This window comes from Falco punctatus, assembly GCF_963210335.1.
Source record: "Falco punctatus genome assembly, chromosome: 3".
Classification (NCBI taxonomy): domain Eukaryota; kingdom Metazoa; phylum Chordata; class Aves; order Falconiformes; family Falconidae; genus Falco; species Falco punctatus.
This window is the reverse complement of record NC_137582.1, coordinates 64214148-64232139: the sequence shown is the minus strand read 5'-3', so window position 1 is coordinate 64232139 and position 17992 is coordinate 64214148. Positions and strand designations below refer to the sequence as shown.

The 17992-nt window shown below is 34.8% G+C and overlaps 1 protein-coding gene across 2 annotated transcripts in view; it reads right to left on the bottom strand.

Moving 5' to 3' along the window:
* CDH7 (cadherin 7) overlaps positions 1-17992 on the bottom strand; it is an 89859-nt gene that overhangs the window by 25441 nt on the left and 46426 nt on the right. For both annotated transcript variants that reach the window (XM_080379475.1, XM_080379474.1), the window contains exons 4-7: positions 16126-16245; positions 13643-13810; positions 12157-12344; positions 2157-2410 (exon numbers count right to left, since the gene is read on the bottom strand). In XM_080379475.1, the coding sequence (XP_080235601.1) occupies positions 2157-2410; positions 12157-12344; positions 13643-13810; positions 16126-16245 (730 nt within the window). The remainder of the gene's footprint in view (positions 1-2156; positions 2411-12156; positions 12345-13642; positions 13811-16125; positions 16246-17992) is intronic.

Sequence of the window (17992 nt, the reverse complement as noted above, 5' to 3'; positions counted from 1 at the left end):
TCTATTAACTTATTTACGAGCATTGCATCCATATTCAAATTCTAAAAAAACTATTTTAAATACTTTTAATCCTTTAATTCCTTGCAGCCATTAATTCTTGAAAATCTTTGAGCTGCAGGAATTTTAAATCCTTTATTTAAGCTAGTTCAAACATCAATAGTTCATTGGTCCATAAAGGATAGCCTCTTCTTTTCAAAATATTTAATATTTCCCCACCCCCATATTGTTAAGGTTTTAATTGTGTCTGATTGTGTATTTTCAATATTTTCTGAATTGTAACAAATTTAAATTTTAATCAATATTAATATAATCCAATGTTTAGAATTTGGAATACTTATTTATAGATTAATAATTTTAACTTCTTAAGTAGATCATGAAAAGTATTATGCATTAATCCTCCATAACACATTCCAATTTTAGGTGAATCTGGCTCTGATGTATATTACAGCAGATGCAGGACAGCTTTACATTATGTGACCTGTCACTGCCTCCAACAATGTACATAGGCTTGCAAGCGTACAGATAAACTCTCACTACTTTTATTTTTCCTCCCTCTCAAATTCCAAACTTTGAAGCAGAAAAGATATTCAAGATGTTAGTTAAGATGGTGGTATACGTATTTTTTATGCTGGAATCATAAAAATTAACTAGATTGAGGCCAATAAACTCATCATTATGTTTACACAAGAGTCACAAGGAATCAAAACCATTCTGAGCATAGACTGCATTTATGGAACTGGATTTAATCCTACTCTACATGATTCTGTTAAACCAGGTATTATATACCAGATGCTAACACCAGTGCCAGAAAACACTGCCACAGAAAAGATAGATTTCAGTAAAGATAAATTTCACAAGTAAATCCATGCCAACCATCCATCTAGGACTTGTTTATACATGATAGGAATCGGCTATTTTGAATATGTTGCCGATATATAATGAAAGAGAGAGAGAACACTTACGTCAGCTGTAGGAGTGAAACATATGCTTTATTTTTACAGCTTAAGATTTCTGCATTAGAATTAAAGAGCTACACTAGAGTTCCAAGTTCATCTTCAATGCATGAAAGTAAAAATTTAACATCACGAAAAAAGGTGACATCCAACCGAGTTCTGTACCTGTGAAGTTCTATTTTATGTATGTCCTAAATGAACAATAAAAACAAATGAATATTAGTACTAAATTTTAATCGTGTGTGCTCCTCCTCCTGCAGATATTTAAAATCACAAAATTCCTGAGTCAGAAGTACTACCTTTTGCATGTTCCTTTAAAAATTAATATGACTACACTGCTTAAGAAAAGTAACAAGCAACTCATTACTGGTTTAACTTAGGTGGTAAGTCTTTGTCCTTGAGCTCTGACCTTAGATACAGGAAAATAAGATCAATACTTGGTGCTTTCTTATGGTTTCTTTATGATCTGGACCTTAGACTGCAGAAGGCTTACAGGTTCTTCACACACTGAAGACAAAGGAAGAGGTCCTTCATAGTTTTTATGTGTCTCCAGGGTTCATATCTTTTCCCATTCAAATGAAAGATATTTGGTTGTGACAGAATTTACAAAAGCCAAAAGATTATTGCCTTCAACCATCCTGACTGAAACAGGATGTGTTGTGCCCTATACATTTCCCTCACATAAAGAGTTTTCCCTGATTTTTTTTTTCTTTTCCTACTGTGCAGGAGTCTATTACATTCTTGCAATATTTTAACATGTTGTTACATTCTTGTGACTTCTTGTGCGTAGTGCATTGAGAGTATGAATCATTATGGACGTACATACAGAGACATGGATATATTATGTGTGCTTTTCAGTCCTGGTTGATTTAAGAGAAGATAACTTGTTATAGATAACAATAGACTCATCCAAAACTTAGAGATAAGTAAATATTAGTCATATGTTGAGGATATTTTCTTTGGAATCCTGAAATTATATCTTCTTTTCTTTGCTTTACAGAGATTAAATATATTATTTTCTCAAAGGTTCTGTAGTTCAGGAGTATGGAAGTCAAAATATGCCATCTCTTAGAACATCTCAATGTCCCTTGGCAAAGGAAGAAACCTAACTAATTGCTTTCAATGTAAGCAAAGACCACCCCACAATAAAATTAACAACTTCAAAGGCTAAATAAATAAACAATTATGACATCTTATAATTACCTGACAGGACTATTTGAGGCATCTGGATCATGGGCTGCTACAGTTCCAACAATAGTGCCAACCTTTGCTGCTTCAGACACCACCATGGAGTACAAAAGTGAAGTAAACACAGGTGGCTCATCAACATCTTCTACAATTATCTTCACTGTTGTCATGTCACTGAAGGGTCCCAGACTCAGGAAGCGAGGGTCAACATGCATATTGGCTGCTTCTATCCTCAGGGTATAGCTTGTCTTAGCTTCAAAATCCAGTTCCTGTACAGGTAAATTTATTTGGAAATTTTATTACCCAGTGATGTTGACACAAAACTGTTTCACTTATAACTGTCAGTAAGTACAAAATGAACTTTGCCATTTGTATCCAACCAGCACTTTCAATGGGCGAAGCATAGTTGATGGCTTATTTTTTAGCTTCCTAAAAACTTTATTTGCAACGTCTCACTAGTGAATATTCTCAAATGAGTTTAATGGTAGAGGTAGTTCTACCCTCTGAATGAAACAAGAATTCTCTAAGTTAATGGCAAAACTTCCTGTGACTTCTTTGAGGACCAAATTTCCCCAATTATTTAATCACTGTGAATGAATTTATTTTTTTTGCCTTATTCGTACTATATCTAAAGGAAATGTCCAATACAATGTGATGTACTACCCAGACATAAGAACTTGATCTAATATTCACTGGTGAAAACACCTCGTTCAGAAAATTGTTTTTGTTTGTTTTGTGGTATTCTTTTGAATAGCATTGGGATTGGCTAATGTATTATTACTCCAAGACCTGTATAAATTTGTGTAGACAATGTGTCAATCTGTTAAACTACATTGTTTATATGACAATACTTTGTATGGAGATGCAGCCTGGAGATTGTTTTGTTTTGCTCATAAAACAGAATGCACATTAATTTTTTTCCATCTTCATTCTGTTTTAATTTTCTTTGATGAAAGTATAATTTCTTTAGGAATAAATAGTGCCTTGGAATTAAAAATTATCCACCACAACTAACAGGGCATCTGTGATCTGGAGAACAGCCCTATAAGAAAAATTATTTTGGAAACAAAAAAGCATCTTACCTCACAGACCATTATTGAAAGGAAACATGTAAATATTAACACTATCTGCCCTATATCCATAGTCCTAGTTTGTCAGCTTGCCCCAAATGTCAGCTAACTATTCCTTTGCAATCCCACATTTAATCATTAAGGAACAGCAACAAAAGACCCAAGCATTCCTAAAACTGCAGTCTGGTTACTCAGCTATCTTTTCAAACTATAATTCCAAGTGTATAAAACAGATTTTAAAAGGTTTTTTGCAATTCTGGTCCTGGATACATCATAGGGATCTGAAATGTGTTTTCAAAATAGTCTGAGAGCATCTGCAAAACATTCCTGTATTCACTCAGAGGAGCAGCAGAGGTGAAACACACATCTGTTGACCTACAAATGCAAGGGTCTAAGTTCTCCATGGAGTTACAGTAGGATAAATCCCAAATGAGCATGTTAAAGTCAGTAATTATGCCGAAGTTACAATACAGCTGTAAACAGTCTAGATTTAAAAATGAAAACTGAACCGCAACATATCACACTCAGAAAGACAATGAACTTTTATAAACTCTATGTGGCAGCAAAAGGCTTCTCCAAAAGGGAATATGGGTGATCCTCATGTTATGCAAGTGCTTACTTCTTGCATGGAATCAGGGCTGCAGCATCCATAGCTCTCCAAAGACAGATATGCCATAAAAGAAAGGTTATCTGGATAGTGATCACTATAGTGGATACCACTGGTCAGTATTTATTACTAAAGCATGTTTGTTTTTTTTTAAAATTTTAATTTTGGGTTTATGTTTAAAGTACAATATGTCTGCTATGAAACAAACTTCACAGCCATAATGAAAATATAATGTGGTATTAGGATGATGAAAAATGTTTCAGAAATTCTGTTGTATGGTGCAAACAATTAAGCGTCTGGCATGACCAGATGAACAGTAAGGTTAAGGAGAAGACAACCAAGCACACAAATATCTTTAGACTTCTCATTTTCCAATACAAGCATCATAGGAACTAAAGAAATTATAACCTGAAGAATGTCAAAGACAAAAGGCTGAGATCTGTTGAACTAAAAAAAGCCTTTAGCAAACGGTGCATTTTCAGTCAGAATGTATAAAAATATGTAGCAGAGAAGGGAAGGCTAATTCATTCTCATTAATAAGTGATACCTGTTGAAACTAGATGATTGAGATTAAAATGATATTTAAACACATGGAAATATATCATGAGAATGCAGACAAGACAGCTTGTTATGATACACTAGTGTCAACACCACAGTCATCCTAAGAAAAAAAGATTATGAAAATTTGATTTAATAAAATGTATAAAGCACAATGTATGTAATTAGACAAATTATATAAATTTTGAGTAGAGTGAGCAAAACAATGAAGAAATATTAATTTTAATTAATGACATTCCCATGTTTCTATATTGATTAAAGGAGACTAAATTAAAAATTGAAATCATAAAAACATGTGTTTTCAATGTGAATGTTTATCATAAGGGTTGACACACACATTTAAATAATCATATTTCATTCTTGTAATGTAGAGACCATTCTTTATCTGACTGGATTACAGGAGTGTTAGACTAGTAGGGAACACACAAACCCCACTTTCATTAGAAAGGCATTTCCTCAAAGTTAAGGATGTAAAACTAGTGATGGTATAGATGTGTATACTAAACAGGCCTACTTACTAAAAGCTTGTTTCACCTTCTCTAACAGCCTTGCAGATCTGAAAAAATCACCATATGGTGCTTACTGTGAGTATAGCAAAACTATTCTAGGGAAGAAATCAGCTGGTCTACTTACGAATGCCTGTTTTTACCAGTCACTAGTAAGGCAGTCTCAATAACTGGAAGAAGTAAACATCTGCTTTCAGCAACAGGAATCCTGTCCTAGAATTGCCTCAAATATCTTCTGGTACCCAGTGCTGCTGATTGTTTCCAAAAGCTGTAAGGGTCCTTGCTAATGAACAATAAAGAAATAAAATATCTAATATCTGTGCATATACAGGGGGAACAGTATGGAGAAGTATGGATTGGCAAAGGGGTTTTACAACATCAAATGGTATTGTGTTACACAGGGGCAGTAATATTGTCTTATTTTAGTTCTTTGTAGCAGAGTCTGTCTCCTGTGGAGTGTGACAATGACTACAAAAGCTACAGTCATCCTCAGTCTGTTTCTATAAGGTATACCCTCACATCCTATGGTGAATAAACAGGGACCCGGTTTGAGGCAGAATGTGATCTGGGAAAATAAACAAAACCTTTAAGATATGGTCAGTATGCAAGAGTTCTTGTCCTGGTGGAAATGTTTCAACAATTCGTAGATAATATAATAAAGACATTACATACTACAGACACTAATGAAAGACTGAAAAAGTGAACTGGAAAGATTTCCGTGGTTTTTTTTCCTTTTTATCTAATTATCACTGATGTCTGTTATACAGAAAGCATTATTTAACAGGCCTTCAGATCATACCTCCATTATTTCCTGGTATAACAAAAGCGCAAGAGTCCAATAATGGAATACCAAGTCAACAGACTACAAATCACTACATCAGCATTGAAGGTTAAATGGATAATGTATACTTGAGTCCTTCAGTACAGTGAATAGAGCTTGACAGCTTCATTAATATCTGTGCATTAGTGTTATCTTATTAGATCTTGTGCAGGATCCATTAATCTATCTCTCATTTTGGGGGTTGGGGGGTCTTTCTTCTTCTTTTTTTTTTTTTTTTCTTTTTCTTTTAAGGGGTAAGAATTTTCTGCTGTCTGAAGGAAATTACAAAAAAAGTCACCTATATTACAGAGGCTGGGTATGAAATTCTTATAACATTTTTGTTATGTTCATTTTTTATTGTATGACAACTTTGTAATAATATACTTTTCAGAGGTGAAAATCACATTTTTAAGCCCAGTTGAGGTTTTATATTGAAAACTGCAGTACATCAAACAAATGCGCATTATCTCTCAAAGGAACTATGGAAGCCTCAAGTTCTTACATTGTAAACTCTGATACAGAATTGAAAGAAAAATTTCTAGCTGCAAAAAAAGGTGAAATGTTAACAGTAATAGAAAGATAGCTTTTCACTCAAAAGCTTATGCATAACCTCCCCGTTTTTATAATTGACAGTATTACTCTCAGAACAAAGTCAGGTCTTAGAATAACGTCTTAGCCATCAATTTCTATGAAAAAGTACTTTGCAACACTATTTTCACATTCTTCCCTCTAACATTCAAATTGGTTGGTGATATTGGTGGTAGGGCTGTGTATTGGGGGGAGAAATGAAGGCAAAGTGGGCAAGAACTGTACCATGGGAAATCTTAATGCTTATCACTTGCTACAGTAAGAAATTACAACACCCTCTATAGAGAGAGTCTTTGGGCTTCCCCTGCTCCACCCCCCCACACACACACCCCACACCCCCACACCCCACTCCCTGCCCTTACATGCACTAAAATCTCTCCACAGACTTCAAATGGCTTGCATCAGATTTCATAACTTTCAAAAAAGTCACATAACATGTATAATAAAAATATACCTTGCAGCCTTTTTTATTATTAAATTACCATTACTACTTTAAGCATCATGTATTTGATAAAGGTGTAGCTGGATACAGATCATCTATCAGGTTTTTATCCTAGGAGGTTTTGCTACTAAGCTTTTATTATTACTGAAGACTAAGTATAGCCTGCAACTTTGTGAATAAAGTGAAATCTGTACTTATACAATGCCTTGTTCAGTACACTATTTTTAGGAACAGTGCTTTAGAAACTACAAACAATATGGTCTCGTGTATGCATTTTGCTTAGAAAGTGAAGCCAAGATCCATTCCTGTGTATTACAATCAGGATTCTGTGAACAGTCAACATGAATTCCCTTTGAAATTGCACACATATAGGTTTGCATGAACACTTCAGAATTTGTGGTATTAAATGACTGACTCATCATTCATTTCCATAAACATTTCTTTAATTCTAAGGTTGCTACTCCAGAGACAAATCCAAAACACATTTTTAAAACTCTAATATATTCAGAAAAATTATACTTTTCTTCCGAACACCCTCTCTACTGTGAAATGTAGCTATGCAAATGATCTGAGTTCTTACTAACAGAGCATCAATAGCAAAATGTAACTTACAAATTAAACCACAGAAAGGAACTGATCCTACTCTACAGATGGAGAACTGAGTCACAGTGTGAACCAGGATACAATTTTCAAATATTTCTAAGAAATATAAATGCCCAATTCCTTTTCAAAAATGGTAAAAGTAATTTTTATTTCTGAAAAGGTCATCTAAGGTGGATGTTTTCCTAAATCCTGCTTAAAAGTAACTTACATAACCAATTTAGCTTTACTTAGGAATTCACTACAGACAGGGTGCCTATGGGGTGGAGAATAGCCAAACTCTCTGGTTATTTGCAGCATCGGAACTCTAGCACAAAGTTTGAGTAGATGGTATCTTAAGGCTGCTCTGTACCAGATAAAAATAAAGGAAGAGCTTTCTTCTATTTTACTTGATAAGTAAGAACATTTCATTTGTTTTTTATTATTATTTAATAAAAGAGAAAGTATGAAAAGAAAAAAAAGGGAAGGTTTCCACAGCGACTTGAAACTACTAGGCAACAAATTGTATGAACATAGCAGGTTACAGGAAAAGACCCCCACTAGTTTTCCCACCACTTTCCCACCTTCCTGTAAGCAGACAATACTGCGCTGAACTGTGCTGATGAGTCTTATTCTCTTGTAGTTTATACCAGCTTCTGGATTTTTTACATCCTATTGCAGGTTAGAAATAGAACATAGCATCCCAAAAACAATTGACACACTTTTATATACCATCCTAGATACATGCTGGATAAATTTTTTTGCATATGAATTCAGTCAATTAATTCAGTTAATGTATTATATAAGAAGTATACATAAGAATGTATTATATTATTTTTTAGTGCCAATAATCAAGTAAAAGATTCAATACTGTTTTTACTAGTTCTTGTCATAAGATGGAATTCTAGCTTCACTGATCTCACAAAAACTCAGTTCTACCCAGACTTAACCACTTATTATTTCAGACATAAATTCATGAACAAAAGTTAGTCCTTGTCCTAAATAATACTTTGAAAAAGGTGTGGGTTTTTTGGTTGGTTGGTTTCTTTTTTTCTAACATATATCTAAGCAATGTGTTGGAATACATGAACTTGACATCTCATTCATCTAATCCAGATTCAAACATCCTAAGCAGAACAAAAGAAAATAAGGTGTCACAGGCATATGAAAAACCATATAGCAGCAAATAATGTACAGTAGCACAGCATGCATGCTCCTTAGTTGTGCTGCGTAAGGTAGTACAATCCTACTCTACTCTTTGGAGGAAGGAAGACAAAGTGGATGAAGACACAGAGAAAGTATTCCTCCCTTGTCTGATCACATATGGTCAAGCGAGTCATTCTAAGAGTACCAGCCTACTGTCAAAACGTTACCTTGAACTGAGATGTAGTCTAGCAGCTAGTATATACTGGCATTAGGCACTAAGCAGCAACAGTACTCGTGTGTTCAGGAACATGTAATCCCCAGTCCTGCCATGGCTTCAAAAACTATGAGCAGAACTACTACTATTTGAAAAATAGCACTATTCCTAAACTCTTCAGAGAAAACTCCATCCTGAATAAACTGCGCAAGCCAGAGATACCTGGATTTAGTAGTGCAGAAGAGATATAAAGGAGGGAAGAATACACTCCATATTTCAATGAATATCACTGTTAGAGTAAAATCACAATTATTTTTTTTTCTGCTGAGTTTTCATGTTTTGAAATCTCTGCATCTTAGGGTGCAGAGAAGAAATGTATTCAAATGCATGGGAAAAACAAACCAAACCAAAAAGTAAACACCCCCAAATCTCATTCACCAATTTTGCCACCTTTCAAATCGGTATATGTATTAGTCAAGGCCATTATACACAAGTAATCTTGGGAATTACGTAGCCATGTAACATTTTCTCTTTCTAATATCAGAATTCCTGGTATGTCTCTTCTTTTAAAAAGTTCATTTTCCTGAATTTATACACATAAATGATTTGTTTGCAATTTGCCTTAACCCTTGGGTATTTTCTTTCATATTGCATCCACTTAGAGCATACAAAAATCCTGCTTTGCTCACCAAATTCTTAAATTACACTGCTCTTAATTTAGGGTGGGTTTTTTATGATTTTTTTTTTTTTTACTTGCTGCTTTTTATGTGTTAAAAAAAAAGTCTTAGATTTAGTGAGGAAGTAAACTTTTCAAATCGTCTCAAAACAGTTATCCTTCTAAAAACAGAATGTAAAATCCTCAGTTTGTGTGTGGAACTCCGACAACCAGGTGCCAAAATTTCTCCACAACACCCAGCACACAAAAAAAAGGAGCAGTGCCTTCAACTGCTCAGAAATACTGGCAGTGAATTTCATGCCCAGCCTGCTGATTTGTATGTAGGACTGCAGCAAAAGTATGCAAAGCTAAAGTATGCATTTGCATTTAGAACCAAAGCATGCCTTTTCAGAAGTCTTTGCCTTGGCATTTTACTGCTTGATGTGTACACAGACATGTCATCTCAGCATACAAATACACACAAGTTTAAAATGATGGGCATGCATTTGGAGGCTGAGCTGTTTCTCAGTGCCTCAGCTGGTTTCAGGGGCATGAAAAGGAGAGAGCTGACTGCCATCAGAAGCGTACGGAATGTCATGTGCTGGATAGTAAAATATGTAGGCAGATTCCAGGCTGCAGATTTAATTTCTTCCCTGATTCCCCTCTAACAAGCACACATTATCATCCAGGGATAACCTCTGCCTGACTCCTTGACACCCTTTTAACCTGTGTTTACTGTCATTAACGGTCTTCTATGTACTTGTTCTCCAGCGAAGAACAAGGTGCAGTTGTCTGTTAGCCACTGTGCTTGAGCTCTTCACTTACTTTCTTCCCTCCCAGCCAATGTCCTCTACAGGGTTGGCAGGAAGGATATCTCAGCTTTGGGCAAGGCACTAAGTTCCCTGGACTCCAAATGAAGAACTAAGGACACCCAGAGGTCTGCCAGGTGCCCCTCAGCATTAGCACTCACCTTTGGGTGTGGCAGAGGATATTCAGCAACAGCAGGAAAATTAGAGAAAAGTTCTAACACTGCAGAGAAAAAGTGTGAGTCCTTCTGTCAAAATACAGCAGCATCTAGCTTTAAAAATTATGAGTAAATTGGAGCATTTCATCAGGTCAAAATTTTGTAACCTTTTTAACATGGTCCAATAGCTATTTCATAGAGCACTTTTTAGGAAGTCCAGTTCACCTCCCTAGCTAATGTGATTACAGAAATAATAAATGGCAATTGTTTTTTCCACTGTACAATACTGGAATCAGAATATTCCAGGAACAAACACCATGACTACAAGAGCATACTAAAAATTCAAATGAACACATTAGTTCTCAAATTAGATTGCTGAAGCCCCCAGCTGATTCAGTGTCGCTCGCTGTGGCACTGGCAAATGCTCTGCCTCTACGATAGGCATATTTCTTCCAAATCTTTGCTCAAAAACCTTAAATAAGCAAACTGAAGGAGCTTTGATGAAGTTGGCTGTTGAACAAAGAGACTAACTTTTCATCACTTGTATTTCAAACGTGCTAAGCAGAAATTAGCACAGTTTGCAAGAAGCCTAAGATAGATGTTCTTCCTTTGAAAAAAGATGATTCATATTACACATATTAGAGCCTGATATTTCAAGGGTGCTAAACATTCTCCATTTAATGTGACATCTATGGAAGCTTACCAGCTCTCAGCAGGTGTTCAGGGCATCTGAATTAGCCCATTGCTTTGCAACATCCTGCAGTATTGACTTCTTTCAAAGGAGAACTGTTACTGAAGTTTTATATTGCTTTAGAAAGGAACTGATGCACCAGAGGAAGGAAAAAAAAAAAACAACAAACAAACAAACACCCAAACCAAACAATTTCCACACCTGGTATGTAAAGTTTACAGAGATTAAAAAGTATATAGAGAAGAAAAATCTTCTATGGAATAATATTAACTACAAACATAAATCCTTGTTCAGGAACATATTTACATATGTTCTAAAACACCAAGTCAGTTCCACATTTTAGTAAGTATTAAATTGATTAGCAGAGTTAGGGCTATTGATTCAGTACGATCATTACCAAGAATTCACACATTAAGAGTATGAAATTATATGAGAGGACATTCTTCTGTCTTAAGATGTTGGAGTTTTTTCCTGTTCTCCAAATTTAAATTTTCTTGCAAAATATTTCAACAGGCTTTTATTTTGTAAAAGGATAGTCCAAAATGTGCTGCAGCAAGGTTAGAATGTTGAGTTTTAACATTTTTATAAACATGATTTTTCTGTTTTAAGGTGTTAGCTTTCTAACTGTACATATAGAAAGCTAATAAGAAAAAAATATTTCTTTAAATATTTCCATCTTCTCACTTTTTTTATAACATTACCTTGTAAAACAACTAATCTTGCTGCTGCATAATCTTAACATTAGTAATATGTGCCTTTTGAATAGAACAACTTCAGCCAAAGACAATTAGATATTTAATTTTTTTTTACATTTGGGATCCATTTTGTATTTGGAGCTTGAATTTTTACTGTAAGATACCTTTTCACATTTTCTTTTTAATACAAGGAAAAATGAGATTAAAGCTTAGATTCCTATCTGAACTTGTATGTGCAGGAGCTTTTAAAAAAACTCATGAAAACAATATAGCTATTGCCAAAATACCCACACAATAATTGTAAGTCATTAAAAAGCTTAAGATCACACACACACGTACACAATGAAATCAAGGTGAAATATGGCAATGGATCTGCTTTTACAGTAGAGAAGACTCTTAGAAACAAAAGTTAATACTCTCCATTACCTGCTCTTATCTTGCATAGATCCAGACAGAATCAGTGAGAAAAATCAGACTTACCTTCTGAATTGTTATGATTCCCTCCTGGGTGTCTTTGTCAACAGAAATTTTGAACACTCCCAAACCATCACCATCCACAATCTTATACTCCATTTCTGCATTAGGTCCTACATCTGCATCTGCAGCTTTTATTCTGGCCACCACAGAAGCCACCGGCAAAGACTCTGGGACATTATACTGATACGATCCTGTGAAATTCAAAAATCTGATTAATTCAGAGTCTTCTGGGACTGTAGGCTAAAAAAAATCTAAACTTCTTAAAATCTACTTTCCTTTAAATCATGCACTTGACTATTTTACTCAGGCTACCAGAATATATTCTTCAGTTTAAAATAGAATTCTTGGGGGGTTTTTTGCTGTTTTCCCTGTGATGGACTCTACTAAGTACTACAGGCATAATTTCTTCCTATGATGAGAGAACTTCAAAACTTAAGTGCAAATCGTGAGATGAATGCCTCCTACAGAATTCCAACACATGTTGGAATTCAACAAGTTTTTTACTTTGTTTTCCACAGAAGAGGAAAAAAGGCAAGTCAAATAATATCAATATAAACTCTTATTATTTTATAGCTGTATATCTTGATCAGGCATTTTGCAATCTGAAAATGACTAGAAACTGATATATATTAATTTCTTTAACAGTAAGTGCATCATCTGCATTCTTGAAATTTCCAGCTTTTTCATTCAAGAAGAAAATGATACATATGCTGTCAAAAGGGTATCTGAGTGCAGTCGGTAGCCAATAACACCCTCACCTTCAAAAATAACTTCAGTTATTCTATTATTATTTTAAGCAGTCAGTGGCTTGAAATAACAGGAAATATATTATGTACAGGTCAATTTTTATATCATTGAAGGTGAGACTGGAGTAGATGTGATTATATTCTTCAATTACTTTAATTCTACTTAGCAAGGATTTTTATTTTTTTTTTTTTTTTTTAAGAAAAAAGCACCCCAGACAGAATGCTATTAATAAACTGAGCTCTTCAGGTTTGAGTATACAACTGTGTACTCCTTTCTTTGGTTAGAATGAGAGCTACCTTGGTCAAAGAAAGTAAATGGAGGGAAGATGACTTTCCAACTCTTCTGTGATTAACTCCTTAGGAAATACTTTATAAGAGAAATTCTGCTAAAATGCCAAAGGAATATGAAGGTTACAGAGTCAAGTTAAAGAACTATGCATCCTGAAGTCAACCTGGCAAAAGCTAAATATCTATTAAGTTATATCATTTTTTGTCTTTTTCTCCACAGAGAGGAAGTAAAATACATTAATAAATGCACCTGATTCATCACTTCAACTGACCTGAAACATTAGGTAAAAAAAAACAATTCTTCCAATGTAAAATAAAGATAAACAACCTTGCTGTCAGTGATTCTTAAAGTACTTAACATGGAAGCTCATCGCGTTTTGTTTATAAATAGCATGACATGTAAAGACAGTGTTTAGAAAAAATATTACAAGTCATATTTTTGTAAAGTAACTTACGTCTTGGAAAGCGGGGTGGGTTGTCATTAACATCAGTCAGGGTGACAGTTACAGATGTAGTCCCTGATAATCCACCATTCTGCCCGACCATGTCCTTTGCTTGAATAACTAGCAGGTACTGGTCCTTGGCTTCTCTATCCATGTTCGGAAGGGCAGTCTTGATAACACCTGCAGTGAGACAAGCTGTGTCAACGGTTGCACAGGCAAATAAGCTACTGTGAAACCTCAGTTTACCTTTAAGAGGTAGTGCTAGATCCATGATTGCAACAAGAGAGGAATTAATTAATTTCAACAACAATATCATAGTTTTTGACTACAAACTGAACTGACATACTACAAGCTTCTTTTAAGTAGTCTCCAAACCCCACCAGTTTTTACTTAGTACTAGATTCTTTGGATAATGCCATGCATGACTGTGTTTTCCATATCTTCTCCCTGAACTACAGACCTCAAAATAACTTGGGTAGTACTCCCTTCTCTGGACGATGTTATCTTCTGTGTTTAATTTCCCACTATTTTAGAGCTAGGATGGTCAGAATATTCTGTATTAATTTTTAAGATTCCAAGGGCAAGATTCATTTGAATAATTTGAAAATGTCTTGAATAGTCATTCACCACATTAACTTTTACTAATATTGTTATACTAATATTGCCACACTCTGCATCTATATGAAATTATCTTATTTTACAATATATTTGCTTTAACAACACAAACTTCTAAAGCATTAGTGTAATTAAGAGATTTTTGATTTATTGATGGAAATACTGTAATATCTGAAGTAGGTTTTGTTATGTCTATTTGATGATCTGCATACAATTTGTAATTAATTGAAATGAAAACTGGAAGAAAGCTCCATCTTCTATTCTTTCAGTTCTGTTGATGTAGTTCAGAAAATAAATATGCCTTCTCAAAACTTGATGACTTTATGAATATTTCATGCTCAGTATGCAGTACAGCTACTAACTCTGATTTCCAGAGAGGCAGCTGTTTACTCCACCAGCACTTAGTGTCAGCAGCAAAGGAAACATAAACAAACTAAATAAAGAAGAGGCACATTGGGACACATATCTCTTCATCTGATATTTGTTGAATGTTTAGTTAGAGTTTTATTTCTTTCTTCCCTTATTAATGCGGGACTTGCTATTAATCATCTCTGGGTTGAAACATTTATTTCACAAACAGACTGTCTGGCACTATTTCACCTGTTTTACAAGACATGTTAAAATACAATTAATATACAATTTTCATAACATTATTGTTTCCACATTGCTTTTTCTGGCCTGCTTGTTTTTCTATCATTGTTGAATTGCAGACAATGTTAACTAATCATTTGGAAGCTAATTATCATGCACACAGAAAATATGACTATCATCACATCAAACTGGAAATGTATGCAAACATTTTAGTCGGAGTCCCTCAAGGTTTTGATTTAGCAGAAACTACCACATTATAGTTCAAGGGCTTTCTGCAGTCATTATGACAATATATATTGTACATACATACACATGGAGAGAGAGACACAGAGGTAAAACCACTATAAATCATGCTCATTGGAGGGTGAAAGAAAGTGTTATATAGCCCTGATGAGGATGGACCTGTTGCAATATGAAGATAATTATAGTACTTATTTCGGCAAATTTAGATGTTAAATAGAGTGTGACCTTTTGGTCATAGCATTGGGATACAGGTCTGATTCACATCACAGATTATTTACAATAAATAGAGTAAATAGGTTGTTTCTCTTTTGTCTCAACTTTTCCACCTCTGGAATTAAGATTATTATTCCTTTCCGTGTTGGTGTAAAGTGATGATTCAGGCACTGACTCAAACTGAGCAGAGTGAGAACCTATTTTCCTGCTCTGTGGAATGATACAGTAGAATGGGTAATGTTTATTGAACTGACATAGGATTAAAGGTTGCATCTTGTTGTGGCTTAAAATATTCACAAAATTTCATGAAAATAGTAACAAAAAGCTCCACTAGTAATTTGTTTTGAAAGTGGCAGCAAAATTTTAGCTAAAGATAGGAAGTACAGTGCTTTCTTCTTCAAACTAATAAAGAAAAGATACATTACCCACAACAAAACCAGTTTGAAGAGTAGAAAGAAGAGCTGATCATGCCATAAATCTATACTTAAGGAAATCTGGCCATCTGACACTTAGATATTTCTAAAACAAACATCTGCAAAGAAAACTTGTTCACAACATCTTGAAATTTTCATTGATCAGAAAGATGGCAACAGGCAGAAGACAAGGGAGCTGGTAGATTGACAAGATAAAAATTTCCATTGCAGCACTGTCTGCTTATCACATAGCTGAGATATGTGGTTTTCATAATCTATTATGAGGAATAAGAGATCAAAAGATCAACAAAATCCAAATGTATTCAATTAACCAAGACACCACATTAGTAAGTTCCTATCAAGTTTAATGCACATTTTCTGTTTTCTCAGCATTACTGCAAAGAGTTTATGGAAAGTTACCTGTTTTTGGCTCCACAGAAAAGTAAGGTTGTCCTTGCAATATGCTGTAAACCACTCGAGCACTGTTGCCGTAAGTAGGATCATCTGCATCAGTGGCTGTCACTTGAACCACAGAGGTACCTGCAAAATGTTTAAGGGACTATTGTACATAAAAGATCCAAAAATCTGAACTACACTTATTCAATATGCTATGCCAATATGTATCTGGAACAGTGTGAGGTGGCTTTTTCACAACTTTTCATCATTCCATTTTTATTCAACTTTGAGTATAAGGCCCTCTTTGTAAACCAGGAGTATTCGTTATTATGGAGTTCCATCCTCCCAAATAGCTTCAGCCTTTGACTCACAGCAATGAAAACCACCTCCCTCAGTAGCTGCCCTTCTCTAGCTCTGCCTTTTGTTGGTGGAGGGTATGCAAACAACAATTCCTAAATTATGGTGATGTCTGTAGTATGCTTAAGGTTGAAATATAGTAATAGTTTCCCTTTGGAGAGAAGTCTGCATGTTAAAATTGTAATGAGTAGTCAGAGATTCAAATATACATACATATCCAGGTATTATATATTTTGAGAACTGAACACACATACATAAAATTAATTTTAATCTATAAAATTATTTACCCTTGTATAAAGTAATTGCTGAAGATATTCTGTTTCAGCTCAGAAAAAAAATGGTGAGAGATGCCTTTAAATTCCTTTTCAAAAGTATGCATTTCCTTCAATAATCTACAATACTTTAGTATCAGTTATGGTAATCTGCTGCATAAACATTTCTTGAGCAAGAAATGTCTCCGTGTTGATAGGACTAAGAAATGGAAATGTCAACTGGCCAGCAAAAAGGGCATATTTTGTAAGGATCTCATTCTGCATCAAGCTCCTTTTCATTACGTTCTCTACATCAGTTCCCATTTGTTTTGTTCTGTACAACAACTTCCATGATGTATGCTGAAAGCAGAATAAAGGAACACTTGAGAGCCAAGGCCTTGGCCATGGTCACCACCCCTTGATAGCTGGAAAGGATTATTTTTTTCTCAGTGGCAGATTGTCTGGAACATTGAGACTTTGCATTCAACACCCTAGGGATGCATTTGGAGGTTAGGCTGTGAATTAATACTGCAGCAATTTGGCAGATGCCCAATCAAGGTCTTCAACAGAGGATCAGATTCCTTCATAAACTGGATTTAGACACAAAATTAGAGAAAAACATTTGGTAAAGAGAGTTAATTTTCCAAATGAACCTATTTTTGACATGCAAAAATGAGAGCAGCATGTCTAGAAATCACTTTTTTTTAACAAACTTCAATAGCAACTGTCCAGGGTGAACTTAACATAAATTGTATTCTTGTCAGTTTTGTTTAGATTTTTTCAGGAAATGGAGAGGAAGAAAGTTCTGAAATTCTTCATGTCTGATATAGTATGCCCCCCATCCATTTTCCTCAGCTTCTCAAGTCTCAGTTAAGTAGAGGATCATAAATGGGTCCTCGGACAAGGCTGAAGGTTTAGAGAGAGAGAGGATTTAGTGCAGCCTCCCATAAAATGGTACAGATGACAAAGGATGGAAGCTGCTTGAATGAATTCTGACAATAAATGATCATTCATAAGACAACTATTCACTTAAGTTATGGCCTAGCTAAACCATGTTCCTGATCTCTCCTCCTAAAGTATCCATGACAAAGTATTATGATTGCAACTCTATTTTAAATGTAATTTTTCTCTCTTGTGGACTGTCTAATATTTTTGGACAGGGAAAAGGTTATTCTCAACCTGAAATTTCACATGCAACTATTAAGTAGATGGAAAGTTTAAAAAGAAAATTGGTAGTTAATCCATCAAGTAATTTATCAGTTATGGGACTTCAAATACATCAA